Source organism: Panthera onca, chromosome A2, assembly GCF_046562875.1.
Source record: "Panthera onca isolate mPanOnc1 chromosome A2, mPanOnc1 haplotype 2, whole genome shotgun sequence".
In the NCBI taxonomy this organism is placed as follows: Eukaryota; Metazoa; Chordata; class Mammalia; order Carnivora; family Felidae; genus Panthera; species Panthera onca.
In genome coordinates, this window is record NC_138340.1 from 119,695,914 (window position 1) to 119,721,511 (window position 25,598).

The 25,598-nt window shown below is 45.6% G+C and overlaps 1 protein-coding gene across 2 annotated transcripts in view; it reads right to left on the bottom strand.

The window, feature by feature from the left end:
- The window catches only part of JAZF1 (JAZF zinc finger 1), a 343,720-nt gene extending 318,899 nt beyond the window's left edge, over nt 1-24,821 (bottom strand). Inside the window, exon 1 of one of the 2 annotated variants that reach the window (XM_060632790.3) lies at nt 24,462-24,805. In XM_060632790.3, coding sequence (XP_060488773.1) covers nt 24,462-24,576 — 115 coding nt within the window. In that variant the 5' untranslated portion in view covers nt 24,577-24,805. Of the gene's footprint in view, nt 1-24,461 lie in introns of both variants that reach the window. The other variant, XM_060632792.3, reaches the window with a different exon arrangement.
- Nucleotides 24,822-25,598: the final 777 nt, after the last annotated feature.

Here is a 25,598-nt window from a genome sequence, read left to right on the forward strand (position 1 = left end):
TGCCTCTGTCTCCCTCTCAGCCCCTCTCCCACTCATGCTCTGGTTCATTCTCTCTCTCTCTCTCTCTCTCTCTCTCAAAAATAAACATTAAGGGGCGCCTGGGTGGCGCAGTCGGTTGAGCGTCCGACTTCAGCCAGGTCACGATCTCACGGTCCATGAGTTCGAGCCCCGCGTCGGGCTCTGGGCTGATGGCTCAGAGCCTGGAGCCTGTTTCCGATTCTGTGTCTCCCTCTTTCTCTGTCCCTCCCCCGTTCATGCTCTGTCTCTCTCTGTCCCAAAAATAAAAAAAAAAAAAAAAAAAAAATTAAAAAAAAAAAAATAAACATTAAAAAAATCTTCAAAAAGAAAAAGCAGCTACTTTAGTTTTGTATACAATAGCAAAAAGATCTTAACAGAGACGGGCTGATACTGCCCCCAAGGTGGTGAAAACTGGTTCTGGGGCGGGGCCGTGGAATCTATCTCACTCTTTATCAGTAAAGCACAAGGATGCCTACAGTCCAAATATATATAGTACATCTGTAGTATTAAAATTTCACGGATGGGGGGGCGGAATAGGAAACGATGCCCAAGATAGTTCCTGAGGAGGGGGCTTAATGAAAAAAGGGGCTGAGAAACACTGATTTACATAAACACCTCATCTGAAACATAATAGGGACTGAATCCCCACTACCATTATCTCTCCCCTCATCCTGCTTTACTTCTCCTTCCAGCACTTACCACTACCTAACATGACACGTTTTGTTGCTGCTGCTTATCTGGGTCCCCCGTCTAGAACGTAGGCTCCGCGAGAGAGGAAAGAGTCGAGTCTTTGTTCACCGCTGCATCCTCAGCCCTTGGAGCAGTGCAGGCACACTGGCTGTGTGAAAAGTAGGCTGCTGGCTTACGTGTCCTCAAAGGCTCCTCCTGCTGTAAAGTTCTGTGATTCTAAGATGCCCTCAATAGCATTGTTAGCCACAAAGCGTCATTTCTGATCCCTCCCAGGAGGCCATTCCTTGCATACCAAAAGCATCTCATGAGAAGGTGGCCTTATTTATGATCCGCACCCCCAAGGACCAGCTGTGTTTTAGGAAGCCTTCGGTGTATTTATCAAAGCAGCTCCACCATCAGAAACTTCAGTGTAACAGAAGCTCATGCTGCATCAGGGGGTGATGAACAAGCCTATGGGATTTCTGAAACAATCAGCAAGATACAGACCTTTCTGACTCATGCCCAGCTTCTAACCGTTAAGAGGACATGGTATGGCTGCTCGGCCTTTTGGCTAAGATCAAGTGGAGAGGGGGAGGTATTGAACTGAAGTCAGTAGGAGTCTTTCTTAGAAAAGTTCCTGGCTTGTCTGTGTACAGCAACAGGCAGGGGACCACAGCATCTTTAGACCTGAGGGAGCCCTCAGAAAGCATACATTTCTGCTGTGGAGTGCCGCTCTGGATCTCCAAGTCCAAGTTTGAACTCTGGTTATTTTTAGTGACTGACAGAAGGCAAGTTATGTACCCACTTGAAAGCTCATCTCTCAGGGACGCCTGGGTGGCTCAGTCGGTTAAGGGTCCGACTTCAGCTCAGGTCACGATCTCGCGGTCTGTGAGTTCGAGCCCTGCGTCGGGCTCTGGGCTGATGGCTCAGAGCCTGGAGCCTGCTTCCGATTCTGTGTCTCCCTCTCTCTCTGCCCCTCCCCCGTTCATGCTCTGTCTCTCTCTGTCTCAAAAATAAATAAACGTTAAGAAAAATTTAAAAAAAAAAAAAAAAAAAAAAAAAAAAAAGAAAGCTCATCTCTCTCATCTGCAAACTGGGAATAATACTAGGCACACCCTACGGGTGCATTAACTCGTGGAAAGCACTCAGAACCATAGTAATGCCCTAGTACACAGTAGGCATCCGACAAATATTAGCCAGTGTCACCATAAGCAGCATTTTGGTCTTCACATTTTTTCAACTTGAAAAATCTTTTCCTCTAAGAAAAGTGGACCCTGGGGGTGCCTGGCTGGCTCAGTCAGAAGAGCGTGTGATTCTGATCTTGGGGTCATGAGTTCGAGCCGCCCGTTGGGTGTAGAGATTAAATTTTAAAAATTCCTTGAAGTTTTTTTTTTTAAACTTAAAAAAAGAAAAGTTGACCCTAAATCCCTGGATAGAGGGGATTCACACTACGATGCAGTTCTATGGAAATCCTAGAGCCCCAAGAAGCACTCTTGGAAAACCAGCAATGAAAGCCCAATATAAATATTTTACTCTCCAAGAAATGGAGATTCAAGGTTGACGTGACTGGTCAGAGTCCCGCTAGAACTCCAGTCTCAACTATTGACCCCTCTAGTGCCATGTTACCAAGTGCCTCCTTGTTATCAAACAGGTGCAGAATGCGTGTGCTAATGGGGCTTCCCCACTGTCAGTGGAATGAGGGGTCACGAGTGATATGCAGAGACCAGAGTGCGGAAGGCAGTACAACTGACCTTCACAGACAATCATGGAAGTTCACCATGGCCCACAGTGCAAAGCAGAAAGTGCCGGACGGAATCCCTAACAGAAGGTAATGCAGCCTCTGGCTTGAATATTTCCAGAGAACCCACTGCTTTTCCCGATAGCCTCTGCTAGTGACCAGCTACAACAGCCAGAATTACAAGCAGTATGTAACTATCTTTTACTCCTGAGGACTCCACCATTCCCAGGGAGGTATGGTGAAGGCCTTGGAGTTAAGTAGGCCTGGCTATGTAATCTTGACGGTTACTTACCCTCCTTAAGGTTCAAGGTCTCGACCTAGAGATAGATAATAATAGAACCCCTCTCTTGGCCTTCCTGAGTCAAAGGACAAATACATTCAATTGTGTTTAATAGTCCATAGTTGTATTCAACAGTCCTACAGTTGGAGCTAAATCCTATTAATTATTATTAATAAGATCCTATTAATTATTATTAATATTTAATTATTATTAATAGGATCTTATTATTATTATAAATCCTATAATTATTATTAATTATAAATCCTTCAGTGTATAAATAAATCCAACAAATCCTATTATTATTAAATCCTATTAATTCTTATTAATAGGATTTATAACAGCCACCCACATCTTCCCCATTCAACTACTAGAGTATATATCAGCTATTCAATAAAAACAAAACTCTCAAAGGCAAACTTACTTGTTGGTCCAGGGTGGGGGCGGGGTGGGGGGGGGACCTGCTAGCTATCTACCCAAACTAGGCCCTCCCATACTCCACAGTAAAAAAACTACTATTAGGCCTTCCTGGGAGCCTCTGCAGCTACAGATGGCCACGCAATTAGGTTCTCACCAATGCCACAGGAGTGGAATGTCCGGTCACCCTTGAAAGCCTTGGCCACAACACATCGTATGTGCAGTCTTTCACACTCTATTCCTTCGCCCCAAGGTGAATACAAAGATTCATCCCCAGGGAAGGACCCTAGGGAACTCAGCCTTTAGGATACAGAAGCGGAGTAGACTTTGAGAGAGCAGAGAAACAACATGGAATGAACCTGAAGCCCTGAATGACTGCATGCGGCTGAGGAGCCTGCCTATCCGCCCCGGATCCTTCTGTGAAAGAGAAACCAACTTCTCGGACCCTTACTCCACGTGATGTATGTTACGTTGGGCCTGTTTGTCATAATAGCGGAGTGTGTAATTCTAGTGCGACCGCTCCTTGGGAGAAATGACTTCGCTGAAAACTTGTAATACTTTTATGCAAGCTGATGATAAAATCACAGCCACAATCTGAGAGCCAACTCAGGGGTTAGGGCAGGCATTAGAATATTAGAACAAAATGTTCTTTACGTCTGGTAGACTCATCGTGAAGATCAGCCTGCATATTGTTTTCAACTTCTCTGATGTAACAGAGATGCTCCCGCTTTGCTGAGTGTATAGAAAGTGTCTGATGAAAGGCAAAGCGTGGAACTAACTCAAAACCTTTAAACTCCTATGGCTTCAAAAGTCTTTATTTCCAGGCAAAATGTGAAAGTGAAAAAAAAAAAAAGAATGACTAATTCTGTTTTTAGGAACAATCTAATCTGGTCCTTGGAGCTGAAGGTTTATAGCAGAGGATAACTTGCCTGGATACAATTCGGGGGGTATCAGTTTACGTTCCTACATCGTAAACTTAGTGCTATTGCGGAATGGGGACACAGAGATGAAACACAGAGCCATGAATCATGCCTTTCGGGGGCTCACAATCTAGTGAGGAGAAACAGAAATGCTGAAATAACAATGCTGGAATGCTGTCTGTAGTACCTGTCGCACCAGATAATAAGGGAGCTTACATCATCAGCCACACTTCTCATTTCGCAAATGAGAAAATTGTACTTTCAAACGTTGCCCAAAGTCACAGAGCGGCTCAACCAGAACCTAGGGGGGTATCTGGTACCAGGAACCACTCCCTGAGCCCCCAGGAGGTGTGATGTACAGTGGAGGGAAAGGAGGTTTCCAACTGGCAGGTCAGCCGTTTTCCATCCCCTGGGACACTGGCTCAGAACTGGGGGGAGAGAAAGGTCACACGATCCAGCCATAACGTAGTCCCAAAGCTTCTCTGAAGCCCTCTGTGCTGGGAAAGGGCCTCATAGGTAGGGTCCCCAACCTTCCCAGCCTTGTCGCACAGCTCAGGAACTTATAAGACGGGCACATGGGGCCACCCAAATTAAAGTCTTTGGATTCTTACATAATCTCAGAATGGAAAAGATTCCTCCCTAACCAGAGAAGGAGACTCCTCTGTTTTTTGTGACTAAGGAGAAATCATTTAGAGTCACACGCTCTATCAACTGAGCCAGGCACCCCTATTTTTACTTTAAGACTTAATTTCCCTGTGTGCAATGTTTATCCATGCCTTCTTTTTAAAAAATGTTTATTTTTGAGAGAGAGAGCGCATGCTCGCACGTGCACATGCAAGTGGAGGAGGGGCAGAGAGGGAGACAGAGGATCTGAAGTAGGCTCTGCACTGCCAGCAGAGAGCCCAACGCACGGCTTGACCCCCATGGACGGTGAGATTGTGACCTGGGCCAAAGTCCGATGCCTAATCGACCGAGCCACTCAGGCGCCCCAATGCTTATTCATTAGTCCCAATGTATGGCTCTCACATTCTCTGGAAAGTGTAGGGACAGCAATCTCATGTTTATATAGGATTAGAATCACTGTAGGGCAAATTTCTATCTCTAAATTTCAAATCCTTCTGGACTTTTTCTATTTATTTTTTATTGCATATTCTAAAATGCTTACTTATTTTGAGAGAGAGAGAGAGAGAGAGGGAGAGAATGTGCATGCAAATGGGGGAGGGGCAGAGAGCGAGAATCCCAAGCAGGCTCTGCACTACATGAGCGCACAGCCTGATGCAGGGCTCAAACTCAGGAACCCTGAGATCACGACCTGAGCTGAAAACAAGAGTTGGACACTTAACTGACGGAGCCGCCCAGGCGCCCGTGGATTTTTTCTATTTCCAATAAATGACCTCTGTGGTAATGGATTACTGTTTACTCACATCCCTACCCCTCCCTTGCTCTATCAAGTCTGTGCGTGGTCACACGACTTGATTTGGCTAAAGGAACACGATGGACGTAGCATGGAAGAGGTCTTGATTTTTTTATTTTTTTCTGATGGCGTAATTTTATTTTATTTTTTTTTTAAATATAATTTATTGCCCAATTGGCTAACATACAGTGTGCACACTGTGCTCTTGGATTTGGGGGTAGTTTCCTGTGGTTCATCACTTACATACAACACCCAGTGCTCATCCCATCAAGTGCCCTCCTCCGTGCCCCCATCACCCGTTTTCCCCTGTCCCCCACCCCCCCCATCCACCCTCAGTTTGCTCTCTGTATTTAAGAGTCTCTTATGGTTTGCCTCCCTTCCTCTCTGTTTGTAACTATTTTTTTCCCCTTCCCTTCCCCCATGGTCTTCTGTTAGTTTCTCAAGACCCACACTTGCGTGAAAACACATGACATCTGTCCTTCTCTGACTGACTTATTTCACCCAGCCTAATACCTCCCAGTTCTCTTGATAGAGGTCTTTAAATAAGCTTCCATGACTGGTGTGGCACGTGTGCTCTTGTGGTCCACCATGAGGAAAGCGTGAAACGAGGAGCTGCTGCCCCTTCAGCCTGGTCTCTAAAATGAACACGTCAGCTAACCTGTGCCCAACCTGCAGCGGACCAGTCGACTGGCAGCCTGAAGCAGAACCACTCAGCTGAATCCCTCTGCAGACCAGACAGCGTGGGAACAACTGCCTACCGTGAGAGCCACTGAGTTTGGGGATCATTTGTGATGCTGCATTATCGTGCCCGCAGCTGACCGATGGCATCACCATTTTATATCAACTGGCAAGGCTAAATTACAGGTACACATCTACGGATTTCCGGGCAACGCATGCTCTTTGATTTTTCTCTCGGACCGCACAGGCATCCTGTCACCCAAGACACGCCATTTCTCGATTACTGGAACGAAGATCCTGGCAGGTTAGAGTGTCGTAGATGGGTTCACAGACCCTCAATAAAAACAAAAGCTCATTTTGACTGTGAAATGTTTATGCTAACATCTTCCCATACGATGTAGACGTAGGAAACCAGAAGCTATTTTTCACAGAAGACATACGTAAAATACTACAATTTCAGAATAAAAAGGGTACTGATGGTAAAATAGTATCTTCAGGCTCATGGTCTCTCTAATCTCCCTCAGTAATTCTTCTGTCCTTCTGTCAGTATGTTTTAAGTTACTATTGTCAAAACCATTGTCTCGTCTCTCCTCCCCACAGCCTCCCCACCCCACCCCCTGATTCTGGTAACACTCCTATCACTAAAATCTATGCAAGATTTCACAAAGCTCCTGAAAAACATTTTTTAAAGAAATCTGTAGGTCCCCACAGTTTAGGAACTGCACCAAACATGACTTTTTCATGCATCATGATTACTGATAAGCCTGGTTTTCACTCCCACTTCAAGATAATATAGCACACACTACATGAATTACATCAGCCAAATGAATTAGTCCAAAATTTTTATTTCAATATAGGTTTTGAGATACGAATGAGACTTTGGCGACTGAACAAAAATTCCAATGAGATGTGCAAGCAAATGAGATGTGAAGAGATCTAGAGGCCAGTTTCCCAGATCTCTATAGGGCACTTTGCAAGCAACAACAGGGTCCTTGAGTGACTTGAAAGTTACAGAAAGCATAGCGGAAACGATAACCATAATGAAGCTGCACAACATTCCATGTCATTTGGAGCTGGAATTAATTTTTTTAAAGATTTTTAAATTTTCAGTACAATTTACTCCCTAACGTGGGGCTCGAACTCATGACCCCAAGATCAAGAGTCGCATGCTCCACAGATTGAGCCAGCCAGGCGCCCCGTGACTGGAATTATTTTAATTCCATTTGGTGACACTGGCTGATACATAGGTCTACAGGTGGATGCCCATCGTTCCAACCCTATTCCCCACCACGGTCTTCCTTTCTCTGTCTCCTCCCACCACATCAGCATTCCTTGCTGCTGCTCAAACATACAGACACTCCTGCTCTGGCCCTTTGTCTTTGCTGGTCCTTCTGCTGCCTGGAACATTCTTCCCCCACAGACCCAAATGGCTCCTTCATGCCCCTACTTCATTCAGGTCCGTTTGGAGACGCCTCCCCCTCGGAGGCCAGCCCAAGCTACCTTATCTCAAACAGGCCTCTCACCCTCTCTCTTCGACTCACTCTATTTTCTCCTCATGGCATTATGACTTTGAAGTTCTTATGTGTTTGTATTTTTTCTTGCTTCTCCCATGAGCGTGGACTGTGTGTAGTTCACTACCATGCCCCAGCTCCTGGAGAGTGCCCGTAGGGTTCACACGCAAGAAATATTTACTAAATACATAAACTGGGAGTTTTAGAAGTTGCATGAAAAAAAAAAAAAAAACATTTAATTACTTATTAAATCAGTTTGTTACACAAAAATCTTTCAATACATAGAATCCATGGGGATGGAGAAGGAAAATAACTAAAAGGACCTTCAGTAATAGAGTTGGAAACCATATTTTCTTAAGTTTATTTATTTTGAGAGAGAAAGAGAGAGACGTGCACACATGCACAGGCAGGGGAAGAGCAGAGAGAGGAGAGAGAGAGAGAAATCCCAAACAGGCTCTACACTCTCAGCGTGGAGCCGAAGGTGGGGCTCACACTTGCGAACTGTGAGATCACAACCAATCTGAAATCAAGAGTCCCATGCCTAACCGACTGAGCCCCCCAGACATCCCCAAGCCATTTTCTTACCCAACTACTGAGAAGTCACATAAGCCTGGACCAGCTGCTTAGGTGTATCAGATCCCAGTACACTCTTTAAGGGGGAAAACCATTGTAAGTCTGTTCTATAGGACTGAAAAATATTTCAATCATTGTCAAGTACCACTTAGAAACAAAGAAGTTAAATATTCTCTGCAATCAGTACACAACTCAACTATTGCCCCTCGACCTTCTAAAACAAGGCCTATCTCAGAACTTCCCTGAGAAGCTTCCAGCATTTGAGTATGTGACATTTCAAGGACTGTTCTTAAAGAGGTGCACAGCCACTCGACCAGGAGAGCACAGCATTTGGTTAGATTCCTATAGTCGTGTTCTTGGATTGCTTCATAAAAGCCCTACAAATCCTTCCGAATGATTCACAATAAACCTTTACAAACAATGCATACAAAATCATGCCCTATTTTTCCACTGCTTAGTTGGTACAACATGAAAAAATTATGTTTTCTGTTTATATAGCTTAATAAACCTCTCTAGACTCTTAAAATGCCTCTTCTCCTAACTGCAAAATTGTATTTATCAAATATGGAAGCATTTTTCTAATCACGTGATCTAACGTCTCAAAAACTTAAATCTGGATAAACAATACTAAATTAAGGCTGGTATATTTTGAAACAGCAAGAATTTGTGTGTGGAATGTTTTAACAGCTCGTGGATTCCTACGACCACTCAGTATGACTTCTACAAATACCAACCAAAACTCGACCAGGGAAATCAAAGTTCTCAAAGTAAAAACGCTTAACAAAAAACAGGAATGTGTAACATTATTTTGATTCTTCCTCCATCATATTATGGAAACATAAAGAGGACAGAAGAATCTGAGGAATGTGGCACCAGCAGCAGGCATCACGGATGCGAGAAGATGGTCCGATAATATCGGTGTTAATATTTACAGGATGCTTCCTTAGCTGCCCTTGGTATGCATGTTTTAATTTAATCCTCATAGCCGCACTCTGAGATAAATACTATCTTTATCGGACAGAAGCTGAGGTCCAGACAAGTTAAATATCCTTGGCCAAGGTCACACAGCCGGTAGGGTTCAGGGCAATCCTGCCTACCCACTCCCCAGTAAAGCCTCCAGCATGGCTTCCTCCAGAAGGCAATGAAGGGAGCTACCTAGAGAGCTTTCTTCTCTTCAGAATTCACCAGAGTTCCAACAGCTAACATACCAAACAAAAGTGGTACCTCACAAAAGCTTGAGATACGTACTATTATTTCCATTTTACTTTTTTTTTTTTTTTTAAGTTTATTTACTGATTTTGAGAGCGAGCAAGAGACAGCCAGCACATGGGAGGGGCAGAGAGAAAGGGAGAGAGAGAATCCCAAGCAGGTTCCGCGTGCTGTTAGCGCAGAGCCCGGTGCGGGGCTCAAACTCACGAACCCTAAGACCATGACCCGAGCCGAAATCAAGAGTTGGCTACTTAACCGACCGAGCCACCCAGGCACCCCATTTTAGAGATGAAAAACAAGGAGGCACAGAGAGGTTACGTACTTGTCTGAAGGAAAAGTCAGGATCCCAAGTGAGGTAAGTAGCTTCCAGCAACCACAGGCTGGACCACTGTTCTACTGCTATTCTCTCTACTCCTCTTGGCCAAGCACTCTCGCCCACTCATGACTTTAACCTCCTTGGCTTCTTCATCTGTGGAATTAGCTAGTTGGACTAGACAACCTCTAAGTTTCCTTCTGGCTTCTCAGGGACATGGTGCTCAATTCATCTGCTTGAAATCATCCTTTTGCCACGATGAAAACACCCAGGACAGAGTATTTGAGTGATCCTGTTTTTTTTCCCCCGGGGGAGGGAAATGCACCCAAATCATGATCCTAATATACTTTCAGGATTAAGTCTCATTTTTTTTTAGAATTTGGTATCAAAGAAAACTTGACATCACAAAGTTTTCATTAAAAAAAAAAATAGCTAACCATTTCCTGAAAAGAAATGGCAATTAAAAAACAAAACAAAATCATAAGCTACAATTCCATTACACCTGTGGTAGTCTGTATAGCTTCTTTGCTGGAAACAATGGTCTTCAAAGTTTACTGTGCATCTCAGCATTTATACGTATTCCATTAAAACACATGGCCTATCATCAGTATCTTACTAAAGACGGTGATCAGCGGCAGTGGAAGAGTTTTCTTGCACAGTGTTTTAAAACCATCTGTACTGGTTGCAAACCAGTATAAGATATATTTCATATAAAAAAAATCATAGTTCTTAGCCTCTAATAAGGACAACAAGGATCTGTCAACAATGGCCCGCACTCCAACATGACAGCACGGGGCTGGAGGTGAGTAGTAGTCCTCTTTGTAAGCAAAGCAAGGGCTCTCTTTAGTTGGCCAGAGTCCCCACCACTCCCAAGTAGGTTGAACTTCATCACTTTACACACACAGTGTCCTGAGGGCATGAAGTTCGAGAAGTTGAGGACACAGGTTTTGCAGCTTAGGCATTTCTGCTCTAACTACACATCTGAGATGGTATCCCATATTCAAAACTGCTCGGGGTGCCTGGGTGGCTCAGTCGGTTAAGCATCCGACTTCGGCTCATGTCATGATCTCACGTTTGTGGGCTCAAGCCCCGCATCGGGCTCTGTGCTGACAGGTCAGAACCTAGAGTCTGGAGCCTGCTTCAGATTCTGGGTCTCCCTCTCTGCCCCTCCCCTGCTCATGCTGTCTCTCTCTCGCTCCAAAATAAATAAACATAACATAAAAAAAAGTTTGTTGTTTTTTTTAATTTTTTTTTTTAACGTTTATTTATTTTTGAGACAGAGATAGACAGAGCATGAACGGGGGAGGGTCAGAGAGAGGGAGACACAGAATCTGAAACAGGCTCCAGGCTCCGAGATGTCAGCACAGAGCCCGACGCGGGGCTCGAACTCACGGACCGCGAGATCATGACCTGAGCCGAAGTCGGCCGCTTAACCGACTGAGCCACCCAGGTGCACCAAAAAAAGTTGTTTTTTTTTAAACCTGCTCTACGTTAAACGCTTGCCTCCAGTCAAACTCAAAACTGCAGCTATAGAATGGAAACCCCAAAAGGTCACACCTCTTTAAAAGTGTTATTCCTTTTTTTAAAAATCCACAATCTTCGCAATGCTAGTTACCCCATCAGTGGGAACCAACGGGTTCCCAACTTTGACAACAAATTAGAATCTACTTTGACAAGGGCTCAGACCCAGCTCACCCCAGGTCAATCACATCATAAGCTCTGGGGGTGGAGCCAGCTGTCCTTATTTTGTCTGGGTTCACCCATGTGATTCTGAGGACAACTCACGTTGTCATACAGGGACTCATAAATTAATAAGACTGATTGCCACAAGCCACAGATAAGAAGAACTCTCGTTACTTTGCAACACAGGTTACGTCGACATGTAAGATGCCCTTCACTTTCTGGGTTTTGACAAAATGTTATTTCTTTCTTCCAACATCTAATGTGAAATGTGCACATAACTTAGTAGCTCTTAGCCAAATTTCCTGTCTGGTGTTCACACATTTTAAACAACAAATATTTTGGTGTGGGCCCCTGGAAGTGCTGAAGTGAGGCCAACGTACAAAAGGGAGTTTCCAGCTCAGGCAGAACATTGAGACATATTAAAGCACACACTGTCAAACAAAGAGTTGGTGCCAGACTCCAGATGTCTAGTGTTAAAAATATCCTATCAAAAGATCTCCTCGGTAAAGATCTGAAATTGAAACTATCTATAGAGTGCTTGGGGCCGATGAAGTGCCCGTGTGATATCTGCTGACTCCTGAAGAGGTATTTTAGTCCACAGTCCACCAGCCTGTCCATTATCTCAATGAAGTGAGAACAGCAGAGGAAAGGAGGGGCCTGGAAAAAGTTAATCTAGAATTTCTGAGGTGAAGGCTTTCTGTAACACATACCGAGCTTACAAAGAAACTCCAAAACCCCATTTCCTTCATTTGATGTTTGATACCTGAAGAAGCACGGGCATAATATAGGCTTATTTATGCTTATTACCATGGTGTTCAGTTTACTTAACAGTAAGCTGTACAAATATGTCTTTACAGATTTCCCTGCTTCTGCCATTACTTAGATAATTACACCAGGTACTGACAATCAGGCAGCTAAATTAGCATTCGAGAGGCTTTCACGGGATGATTTAGGTAAGAAAAAACTGGTGCGACAATTGTAAGTCCAGATGTGCTGCTGTGCCAGCTGTTCAAGGCCTGGTGATGGAGTAATACGACCTAAAACGCGCTCTCTCGGAAAAGGACACCAGGGAAGTGTCCGGGAGAAAGGGCTCTTAAGCACACCCAGGACGACTAGGGCTTTGGCTCTAAATTCACAGTGTTTACAACCGGGTCCCGTTGTGTGATAACTGGTCCAAACACAACTTTAACACACATGACCATAATGCCAATGCTTTAACTTGGAGATCTGGAGTCAGAAGTTTGTGCGTGAAGTGTTAGGTATTATGTTTCTCGGGAGTCCTCTACCCCAGGTAAATAAGGATCCGTGAGGGAGGGGAAACCAGTTAGCACCTTCAGACAATACGGTAATTGCAACCACTTTAAAACTGCTGACTTATTATTTCCGTCATGATTGCGACGATGGGATGCTCGGTGGGATGCTCGTGGACCCTTCCAACCACTGTAAACTCCAGGAGTCTGGAAACATTTCTAGTTCTACCAGAAGGCAGGCATCCAAGCATCTCCCCAAACTGCTCTCTTTGGAAATCCAACCTTTCTTCTGTACGTCATCAAGCACTCAGGTATACAAGGGCCTTCTATCAAAACGTAAGTATCTTTTAACTTACTTATTTTTGACACAGAGTGAGAGTGCAAGTGAGGGAGGGGCGAAGACAGAGAGGGAGAGAGACAGGATCCCGAGTAGACTCCGCACTGTCAGTGCAGAGCCCGACACAGGGCTCGACCCCACGAACCGTGAGATAGTGACCTGAGCCGAAACCAAGAGTTGGACACTTAACCGACTGAGCCATCCGGGCTCCCCTAGAATGTAAATATCTTGTACAAGAGCACAGCTTAGGCTGTATAGAGCAGGTACTAAGGAATAGGAGGACACCTGAGAGCAAAGCCTACCCCACACTCCCCTGAGCCTTTGACTGGCTATGTGCTTCATGCTATGTTATTTGCTCTATGTCCCGGTCTGTATCTAGTGTCAAATGGGACTCATGCGGCATTCTGAAGCAACACATTAAAAGCAATTAGCCTGTGCCTCGCTAGTAGGTGCTTCCTAAACAGTAGATATTGTTACTAAAGAAGACTGTCAGAATTGTCCCGGTTGGAAAAGCTAAAAGGTAGATGGACTCAAGATTCAAAATCCAGTTCTGTCCAGCTTCACAAGCCAAGCGACTCCCCACCCCACCCCCACCCCCCCCTCCTTTATATACCAAACTGCCCTAGCAGAGAGGTGAGAGGAAGCAAGGTACACTTTTGTCCTAGCATTGTTGAAGCCCTAGAATGTTCTAGACAACCAAATATTGTAGGTAAGGCAAGAAATAATTCAACGAAGCTTCTTAATAGTCTCAACGTGGAACAGGCCTAACCAAGTTCAGTTCCCAAGTGTGAAAATAAAGACATGGATTTTGTTTCCAAATCTCCTTAAAAAAAAAGAAAGTTGGGGCGCCTGGGTGGCCCAGTCGGTTAAGCGTCCGACTTCAGCCAGGTCACGATCTCGCGGTCCATGAGTTCGAGCCCCGTGTCAGGCTCTGGGCTGATGGCTCGGAGCCTGGAGCCTGTTTCCGATTCTGTGTCTCCCTCTCTCTCTGCCCCTCCCCCGTTCATGCTCTGTCTCTCTCTGTCCCAAAAATAAATAAAAAACGTTGAAAAAAAAAATTAAAAAAAAAAAAAAAGAAAGTCTTCTTCAAATTTCCTTAATATAAACTGCCTTGGACTAACTGGTATTTCCATGGCTCCCATAAATATATACCTACAAACACGTAAATATATCATTCCTCATATATGAATGCTTCCAAGATGTTTTTCACCGCCCCAGGTTACCCCTGCAACTTATTCTTCTCACAGTCCAAAGCACTTCTCAATTTTCGTTCGCATTTCATTTCTGAAAACACATCTTGAGGAAGAGCCTAGGAAGATGAGCAGGCCCATCCACCAGGAAGGGGCTGTGTTTTGGCGGGAGGCAAAGGTTACAAGAGGTTACCATGGAGTATGGCGGGCAAGGCACTACGGGACAAAGGGGGAAGAGCCAACTATAACGATGCACCTATCTGAGGTGGGAGAGGCTTTCTGTTCTGCAGGAAAATATTTCTGTTTTATAATCTTACCAAAATACACATTCTGGTTCGTATCTCACTAGATAAAGTATTTAACTAATACAGTAGCATATTTAACTCCAAATTGGAAGTACTCCTAGGATGGGGTAATATTTATTTCATAGGCTTACAGTGAGGGTAAATTAAATATTGTATGAAAACTGGGGTGCCTGGGTGGCTCAGTTGGTTAAGCATCCAACTCTTGATTTTGGTTCAGGTCATGATCTCAAGATTCAGAAGTTCAAGCCCCGCGTAGGGCTCTGCACTGACAGTGTGGAGCCTGCTTGGGATTCTCTCTCTCCCTCTCTCTCTCTCTCTGCCCCTCCCGTGTGCGCCCTCTCTCTCTCTCTCTCAAAATAAATAAATAAACATTAAAATAAATAAATATTGTACGAAAATTGGTTAATACAGTCTTTGGCACAGGGTAGTGACTCCCTAATTGGGTTCAAGAAATAGATCCATGCTTTGTGAGGCCTGTAGATTTAGACCCTCTTTATGGGGAAAAAAAAAAAGTTACAAATACAAAATTATTACAAAAGTTATCATTTATTTAGATTAAGAAATCACAACACAATGCAAAATTTTTAAAGCTACCATTACCAAAACATCACAAAATCCGGAACAAGAAACCAGTAATGAATTAACCACCTGACACGCTGCTGTATATATTTCTTTTGGGCTTCATGTTCTTCGATTACTTCTCATATAACAATGATTTATGTTAATATCATTCCCTACGAGGACATTAGTATTTTCTATAAATCACTCTTTCCTCAAGTGTGGGTGATCCATACTTATTTTTAATTATTGGTAATTCAGAAAAGTTACTTTCTGCCTCACAGCTCCTTATTAGTAATGCCATAGAAATTTTTTGGATCGTTGTCAAATTTGTGAACACTTTTATTTCCTTTCGTATATGAGCCGTAAGAATTCAGGGCATTTCAAGTTTTGTTGTGCATTGACTGACTTCAAATATTCTCTGTGTTGATGACACTCATTAGCCAGTTTGTTGTCAATATTCTTTGTTGTCGATACAGACGCACTTGTGTCAAAAAAGCAAGAAACTTAAACACAGAATTTCCATAAAAGACATAGTGCATTTATAAATGTACACTTATACCTCACATTGCATTATATATAATTATATATAATTTTATGATATATAAATATATATAAGTATATACAAACATACAATATATATATGTATACTATAAATATTATACATATATATTATATTGCATCATGGAGTATATTCCTAACAAAAGGAACTTCCCACCTAACCACACTTAGATAAGAAACGAACTCCCTATTTAGAACTTTACACATTTAACAAACACAAGAATTTTCCAGACTAGCTTCTGGCTCCATACATTTCAAACTAATTCCTACTGGTAGATGTCAGAGTACACATTCATACTGCAATACTTCCTCCGGCCGGCCCTGCCCCTTTGGGGGAGGGCCCCAGGTGGGCTGGCACAGTGGGCAGTGTTCCTGGGAAGTGACTCCCATATGCAGGTGGCTAGGAATAACTTAACTAGACACAGAGATGACCATGAATCACAGAAATATGTACCATTACGCCCAAGCCAAGTGTGTCCCCAATTCGACTTCCCCCTAGCTGTATCTCAAAAAGACTCTCCACCCCGATGTCACTGGGCCCAAGGAGATAGGTGACAGGAGGGATGTCAGAGTGGAAAAGAAACACTTTAACCAACTGCTGCTAATCTTACTTGTTGAAATTTTACAAGCTACGATCCCACGATCGCACACTGCTAGGGCTCCTCCAGGATCTTGGAAAGGACTGCGTGGATCCTAGTAATGTATTCAGACGTGATAAAACACGTGTTGTCCAAGCGCGGGGCCCTGGGGCTTGACCTTCATTGGCTTCATAATAAATCTGCCTCTGTGGTCCTTACTATTACTCATTATTTATCTCAGTCCGTACATATCTAGTCTCTCCAAATAAATTTCAACTCCTTGGTGACAGGAAGTACTGTCTCAAGTACTAACATATAGTAAATACTCAAAAACGTGTGCGGTAGTCCTCACTATACATAGTGATTTTGACGGAGTCAGAAAGAGAGCAAGTATATGTATAATATAAATGTATATATGTATTATGTACGTACATATAAATATACGCACACACATATATATGTACACACATGTGGGTGTGGAGATATTCACACACACATATAAATCTATTCAGATATGTATTATACACGTATATATATTTTACATGTTATATGTGTCATTTATCTATATAGTATGTCTATACATCAATTCTCTATATAATATCAAAGAGACAGTGAGTCGTTCCATGTTAACGACATGGCGTCCAGATCTTGTCCCTTCAAGAGATCTATCTCAGAAGAAAGTCACCATTATAGCCTGGCAGACAATGAACAGGGCTTCCTTTAGGAGGCCAGTGGGTGAACCAGACAAGGGCCACTCTGGCCATTTGGAGACTATCAATGCTGGACAGAGAGTCTGTAGTCAGTGACCCAAGAAGAGTCACTTTGACTCCTGCCAAAGTGGAGAGAGAGCTACTGGGAAGCCTTCATCCTTAAAGAGAATATCCATTAATGTGGTCCCTGCTTGCAGCTGGCCTTTTAAAAAAAATAAATAATAGGTGAAAATGACTGCAACACTCCAGTGCTTAGTGCAAGGGGAAAATATATTTTCCTTTAAACTGATTTAGCACATTAAATGAAAGGCTTGTTTTTTTCCAACAAATTTCTGACATTTGCAGTTTCTGATTTTCAGATTCTAAATAAACAACATGTGCCATTCAACACTTGAGCGAGGTCAACATGGAACAAATCTATTGCCTCATCATGAAACAAAATGTATTATCTGAAATCCAGCAACTTCAGTAGTACGCAGGCCCTATCAGCACTGTCAAGGTCTGAGGGCAGGGATAAGGAGGGGGTGGGAGAGAGGCAATATAAAGAATTATGGGGTATGGTTCTTGTCCTGACAGCAAAAGCTGGAAAAAAGGGAGGATTATTTATTTATTTTTTTACATTTTATTTATTTTTGAGAGAGAGAGAGTGAGAGAGCACAAGCGGGGGAGAGGCAGAGAGAAGGGGAGACACAGAATCCGAAGCAGGCTCCAGGCTCTGAGCTGTCAGCACAGATCCCGACGCGGGGCTCAAACTCCCAGACTGCGAGATCATGACCCGAGCCGAAATCAGATGCTCAACTGACTGAGCCACCCAGGGGCCCCTACAAACTAGGGAAGATTTTTAAGGGGTCTGGTAACTGTCCTGTCTCTCAGATCTCAGTCTTAAACACAAGACCTTTGGCTTCCAGACAGTTCGAGGAAAGCCCCCTGCATCAAGAGTCACCAGCCTGCTGTAGCCTTGAGGCTTCTTCACTGTCATCAGTGGGAAGCATCGCCATCAGTTTACATATCTAGTATTGTCACAGTGGGAGAGGTCTCCAAAATAGACGCATTCTAAAGGAAGCTATTTTCCACATACGGAGGCTTTTGTCAACCCAGTCAATCAGTTGCAGGCAGTTTTTCTGTCTGTGCATCTCAGTCACACATCAGAAAACATGGACACTACAACAAGAAAACAATCAGAAGCTTGTGAAACTTAGGAGACAGAATGTTCACTAGCAACGTCCCATAAAGGGTGATTTGACTATTTAGAGGTGAGAACCGGCTAAATGGAAAAACGATTTTGGAGAATGCTGTGAAGTTTTGGATTTAGGGTTCCTCCACACAGCGTGTGATACGTATGCACACGCATGCACACGCATGCACTTGAAACCTTGCCTGGCTCTGTACCTGGGACCTTCTTGTGAACCATGGGAGGGAGTAACAGGGCATCGCACCGCCAAGCCACAAGGTGTAGGCAAAGAGCAGGGCAGGCAGTGACAAGCCTTGCATTCATTCATTTAGTCATTCAGTCATTCCTCCTCCCCACAGGAAATGTCCTCATGGGAATGTGCCCACAAGCTCCAAGCACAGTGCCTCTTTCTAGTCCTGGCTTTTTCCAAATAAAAACAGGCCACAAGGAAAGGCCATGTTGGAAGCCACTGGCCTTGACACCACTTTCCAGTCCACAGTGGCAAAAGCCTTTGCCAGCATCTAAAGTACCTCTGGCCACGAAGAACAGAAAGTGGCCAGTGCCTTCGACCCCAATCTCGACGACTGGATGTTTTCCCATTTCCATGTTTTCCCATTTTCAACCTTTCCTGGGAAAGGCCTGACGATTTCACATGGTTGTAGGTAGACACAACCCACCTTCTGTTCACCTCAAATGTAGCCTTTCACAGTAGGATTGCAAACATACTCATTTAGTAAATACACAAAATGCAAAGAAATTGGCTGACTGTGCTGTAAATGAGTACTTTACACAGGCTAGTTCACTTAATCTTCATCAGCCACTGCATGGGGTAGGTGCTGTTATTGTCTTCATTAAACAGAGGCAGAAACTGAGGCACAGTGTCACTGAGCCATTTGTCCACGGTCAAATGGCTGACAAGTGCCAGAGGTGTATATTCAAACCCAGGCAAGCAGGTTCACTATGCTACCCCTCAGATGATCCTCCCTTCAAGAGTTCAGAGCTACTTTAGTGGGGATAATAAGGGCTTACTAACCGATTACATACCCATTTATTTAGTATACTGGGGTGCTGTTTTAAGAAGATAATGCAAATACTATTGTTGGAGGCCCCATTCTACACTACGGGTAGTACAGTAACTACCTTATTTTTCTTTCTAAGGACTTTGATCTCTACTAATTAGATGGTTTACAAATCTACTATCTGACATGAAGCAGCATGGATTTTTTTTACCTTGGTTTTGGAAATGAGGAAACTAACAAGTAGAAACTCACAAGAAACCTGCTGACATTTCAGGGTCAAGAACCACCAAGTCATAGCTACAGTGAGTCACTAGGTCAACAATATTTCATCTCCTAATGGGGCCTCTACAGAAAAATCTGAGTCAACAACAGCAAAGCTGAGGCTCCTAACACCTGAGGAAAGTTCTAAATGAGCCGCTAGTTTAGTACCATCACAAGAATAACTGAATTGGGTCAGATTTCTCTGTTACAGTTTAAGAGGTGTGGTCTGCCTCAGGGCCTTTACACTGTCTGTTCCCTCCGCCTAGACCTTGATGTTCCCCTTGTGTCCTCATGGCTAACTTCCTCCCTTCTGGCAAGGTTTTGGCTTACCTCTTAGCTTCTCGTTCTCAGTGAAGCCTGTCCTGACCAGCCAATTAAAAATGCTAACAATTCGGGGCGCCTGGGTGGCGCAGTCGGTTAAGCGTCCGACTTCAGCCAGGTCACGATCTCGCGGTCCGTGAGTTCGAGCCCCGCGTCAGGCTCTGGGCTGATGGCTCGGAGCCTGGAGCCTGTTTCCGATTCTGTGTCTCCCTCTCTCTCTGCCCCTCCCCTGTTCATGCTCTGTCTCTCTCTGTCCCAAAAAAAAAAAAAAAAAAAAAAAAAAATGCTAACAATTCCTCCTCTCAATCCACCTTAGCCTGCTCTTTCTCTTTTCCATCCTACTAACCACCTTCCAACATCCTACTTAACTTATTCTTCTGCTGATTGCTTACTATCTCCCACCACTAGAAAATAAACTCCCCAAAGGATCTTTGCCACCAAAAAATACCAAGAGCCTAGAACTGTGCCTGGTACAAAACAGATGCTAAATATTATGACATAAATAAATTCAGAATGCAGAGGAACGTTTACAAATATACCAAATAATCAAATTTAGTAAGAATGGGGACGTCTAAGTGGCTCAGTTAGTTAAGCATCCAACTCTTGATTTCGGGTCAGGTCATGATCTCACAGTTTGCGACATCGAGTCCCACATAGGGCTCTGTGCTGCTGGGATTCTGTGTCTCCTCTCTCTATGCCCTTCCGCCCCCCCTCCCCCCACTTGGCATGCACTCTCTCTCTCTCTCTCAAAATAAATAAACATTTTTTTTTTTAAATCTAGTAAGGATGATTAAATACTTGCCTTTCTGAAACCAAAAGCCAAAAGATTTCTCTGCACTGGGATGCATGGACAGAGCAGGCATTTCATGAGTCTGTGACATTGACCTTCAGTGTTAATAGTGCCCTTGGTGTTTCTGAGATTCCTAGCTACCAGTTCAGCTTCACCTATCCAGGATGTGCACGTCAAGAGTGTTCCTACAAACTCAAGTACCTACTCACAGTAAGAAGCAAACAAATCTTGATCAGCTTTTCCCGTCTCCAGGAAACAGAGCTGGGCTATGAATGAATTGAGAGCAAGCTGATAGAGAAACACTTCACAATTGCAGGGCTATGGGATTTCTAGGCAATTTGAGGGGAGGGCTTCAGCTGGGATATGAGGGTTGTACACAGAGATAGGTGCTCCAGGACCAACCTAGCGATGAAAGGCAAGGACAGGGGTGCCTGGGTGGCTCAGTCGGTTGAGCGTCCAGCTTCAGCTCAGGTCATGATCTCACAGTTTGTGGGTTTGAGCCCCGCATCGGACTCTGTGCTGACAGCTCAGAGCCTGGAGCCTGCTTCCAATTCTGTGTCTCCCACTCTCTCTGCTCCTCCCCCACTCATGCTCTCTCTCTCTCCTTCAAAAATAAATAAAAACATTGAAAAAAATTAAAAAAAAAAAAAAAAAAGGCAAGGACAAACTCTGGAACACAGGTGCTGCACTCCTCCAGGAAGAAGAGAGCTAAGACAGAGGACGGTGAAAAATCACACTTCCCGTGGCTCTACATAGCCCCAAATCCTTTTTCCTATGGGTACAGGAAAATGGTTAAAAACAGGAGCTACGTGTACATATGTAACAGAACAGAGACAGCTATTCTAAACTTAGTGCACTTAATTAATCTGAATTAAAAAATACAATTTTAATGAAAACTATGGGCCTCGGGCACTGAAGGCCTTGAAAAATCTGTCAAGCGAGAAACACGCCACAGTCCCATGAGTCTTCATTGCATTATTGCTTAAGAATTTTGACTAGTGCTTAGATAGTAATAACTCAGAAAGGTCCCCAAAATGGAACTACCACCTGAACATATTTCTAGTACTCTCATGATCGCTAACTACAAGCTCTGTGCAAAAATGAAGGATAATATTAACATAGATCTTTTAATAGTCCTTTCAAGCATCTTTTTAATGTGGCCACTCAGTAACAAGGCCGAGAAATCAGTAAGTCAATCAGGAAAAATAAACATCTGCCTCCAAAAACTTATAGCCCAAACCGCAAACAATAAATACCACTTAACAATACACACAGAGCTTTCACTAAATGCTTGGTCTGCTATATCTGCACTCAAGACCCTTCATCAAGTGTATTTATGTGACACTGCCTACTAATCAGGTTGTTTTTATTCTTCCTGAGGTCAGTTCTTACTTGCGCATATAGGGCTGTTTTTGAAAGCCCCCTAAGGGGCCTCTCCTCAATAGAGGCACCCAACAGTTGAAGTTCATCTCTTCATTCAGGGAATTTCAAGTGTTTGTTCATTTTAGCATTTACTTTCCATAAAGTTGGCTAGTTTTAAACTAATTCCAAAGTACAGTCATGGGTAGTCTTGCCACACAGTGTGCCTAAGTCACAACTATTGTTATAAATTTAATTCTTCAATATGTTCATTAAGAGAAAAGAACTAGCCCTTTGGGGAGGGCCCTTAAAAGCTGAGTTTCAGAAAACTTTACAGAACCTTTAGGCCTCTGGGAAAATGTTTACCCAATACTAACAACAATTTCTGCAAACTTAAAAAGCTTTTTTGATCTACCAACCATTTAAAACCATCTTCTAATTGATTACAAGCTAAATCCTCAAGAAGGAAAACCGCCTTTAATACATTTTAAACTTATATTTTCTTTTAACCAGCTAGTCCAAGCAGGCAGGCAATGTGGGAAAAATTTAATTACTCACCTTAATTACAGTTTATCCTGAAATAACTCTTAGCGAAAGTGAATGGGATATGCAATGACAGCCCTAAGTGGGGCAATATTATTTATTTATATATTTATATAATGTATATTTCTTATGTATATTGTTTTCTATGTGTTATTAAAGGGAAGTAAATTAACTGACAAAATTACTATTGGAACTTTGCATTACTTAAGTGTTACTATTATTTTGAACTGCTCATCATGAAAAATCTGATTTATCCTTAAAGTACCTGCGGTTATGACTATTTAATCATGCTATGAATCAGCAAATTTGTTAAACTCCTGCTTTTAAGACTACCAAAACTTGCCTAATCTCACACCTCCATCGGAGGAAATGGCGTTAACTATCATGTGGATGTTTTAAAACTTTGTAAGTTTCAAAACCTGGACAATTACTCATCAGGATTATCTCTTTAAAGACATTCGGTAGACATTTTCAATGATTATTCCCCATTCCGGAAGCCCATGCCCCTCTTTTCCTATGCTAAACTAGCATTCAACCCTTATTAAGCACCACTGTGTGCAAAGAGAAAGCACTATACCAAGCAAAAGAGCATAAGGCTCGGCCTCATTTTATTCGTGCATAAATAAACACAGCAGTCGTGATTTATTCTCACAACTTTGTAGGAACGTGAGTTGCATCCACATGGCTGAATCCACAGCATTCATTTGGAAAGGGCTTTCTGGGGTTAATTTACAGGTTCTCCGGATCAGACAGCCCCGATGGGGCATCACGCGGTCCCCTCATCTTCCAGCCCACACGGGACAATTCGTGGGCGCCAGCCACACCTTCTGCAGGTGGCTGGACCGCCGGAGCCAGATGAGCCCGACCCATCTCCCCTCGCAGGGACTCCGGATAGGAGTACGGAAATGCGTGCAAGGACTTCTGCGAATTCAAGGACTTGTTGAAGGGCCCCGGGGTCCTGGGCAGGAAGGGAAGCGGCCTGCCCGCGGGGGGCCCCCTCCCCCGCGGCCACCGAGTCCCCCACGCCCCGGGCGCTGCGCAGGCCGCCGCCACCGCGGATCCCGGGCGTAGCCGGCGCACCTCGGGCCTAGCACCATTTGAAAGGCAAATCTCAGAGCCGGGGCACATTTAAATGCCCTGCCGCGGCCCCGGGGGATTGCTCTCCAGCACACACAGCCGCAGGGGCCTCCGGGGCCGCCCGGCCTGGGGCGTTGGGCGCGGCCCGCCGGCGCCCCCGGGACCTCAGCCCGCAGCGCCCCGGCGTCCGCGCCAGGCCAGGGCAGGGGCGGGTGCCCAGGGCCCCCAGGCCCGCGTCCCCGGCGGGGCCGAGCGAGCCCCGCGGCGCCGGGAGAGAGGGCTTGAGCGGCGTCCTCCGCCCGCGGCCGCCGGCTCCCGCCCCCTCCCGACGCACCACACCTAGCAACCCGCGCTGACAGGACGCAGTGGCGGCGGCGGCGGGAGGAGGAAGCGGAATGGCTGCCGCGGTGGAGCCACCCCCGCCCCCCCGCTCCCACCTCCCAGCGGCTGCAGCCGCCGCCGAGCCCTGACAGCTCGAGCCGGGGCGGAAGCGGCGGGCGGCGTGCAGCGCCCGCCCCCCGCCGCCCCCGGCGCCTCGGGCCGCCCGGACCACCGGGCCAACTAACTCCGCGCCCCAGCCCAGCGCCGGCCGCCCGGCCCAGCCGCGCCCTCCGCCCCGCGCCCCCTCCCCCGGCGCCCGGCCCCGCCGCCGCATCTCCCCGCCGCCCGGTCCCTCCTCCCGCAGCCCCCGCCGCGGCGCACCCCCACTCCCACCACTTCACCGCCGGCGCGCACGCCCCTCGGAATCCCCCAGCCCGGCCGCCCGCCGGCCCCGGCACCTCGGGGCGCCCGCCCCCCTCCCCCACCCGAGCCCGCTCCCCGCTCCCCCCCCCCCCGACCCAGGCACCTCGCGCCTCCGCATCCCGTCACCCCCACGCCCCGGGCTTGCACACACCCTCCCGCCCCGCCGCCGCCTGCCTCCCTCCTGGCCACCCCTGGCCATTCTGGGGTTCTCGCCTGGGCAGGAGTTTCCGCGCGCCGGGCACCCCCGCCCACCCCCGGGCCATTTACCGATGTGGTTGTCCTCGATGTGCTCGATGAGGTCGGCCAGGGTGGGGAAGTGGAGTCCGCAGCCCCCGAATCGGCAGGTATTGGAGAAGAAGGAGGCGGCGGCGATGCCTGTCATGGTGCTACATCGAGAGCCCCCCTGGTGTCGGCTCTGCGAGCGCCGGGCCGGCGGGCGGAGGGAGGGAGGGAGGGAGGCAGGGTGGGGTGAGGAGAGGAGGGGCTGGGGGAGGGGGAGAGAGGCGGGGTGAGGGGAGCGGAGAGAACGGGACGGAGGGAGAGGGGGCTAAGGCGATGGAAGGAGAGCGTAGAGAGACCGGGAGGCAGAGGGGAGGCGGTGGCGGCGGCGGCGGCGTCGGGAGCGGCGGGGGGAGGGTGGGGGTGGGGGGTGAGGCCGCTGCAGCTGGGAGGAGGGACCAGGGCGCGCGGCAACAGCTGTGCGGCCCCAACCTCGGTTCCTGGACTGAGGCCTCACCTGCGAGCTCCTGCCACCAACTTTATCTCTCTCGGCCTGCCCTTCGCAGTTGGTAATACGTGCAATCTGTTTGGAGCTTCCTTGGTTATGTATATTACATTCGTGATATATACACATCTATTAATTACACACGCATCCCCGCGATGAGAACTCAGGGAGCTACCCAGGCCCCACTCGGGGACATTTGTTTGCACTTGGCCACCTGTCTAGGTGTGACACTGACATTCACAGGGGACCCAGGAAAGGTAATTGTGTGCACCTTACTCCTTAAACCTTTTTTTTTTTTTTTTTGTAAGTCATTTTCTCTGGAGGTTTGTACGAACTAATTGATTTTAATGAAATTTCCCTCTAGGCCAAAAGAAAACCTTAGCTTTATTTAAATTTCAAAATAGATTTCTTGATTGTCAAGTGCATCGCCCGTGTTTTACATATGTACCACGTTTGTTACACTCCCTGCTCCTTTTGGGAAGACAAAAACTAAAATGATTTCATTTTCCCAAATTACAGCACCCCACTGTCCCAGCTCAGTTCTGGGAATTGACCCATCTGTCACCCTGGAAGCAAGACTCTTCAGCAGAAAGAACAGCACAGTGGTTAAGGCTAGGAGTAAAGTCAGGGTCAAGGGACATATTTACTCTTCATCTGAAAGAGAAAAGACTCCTGCAATC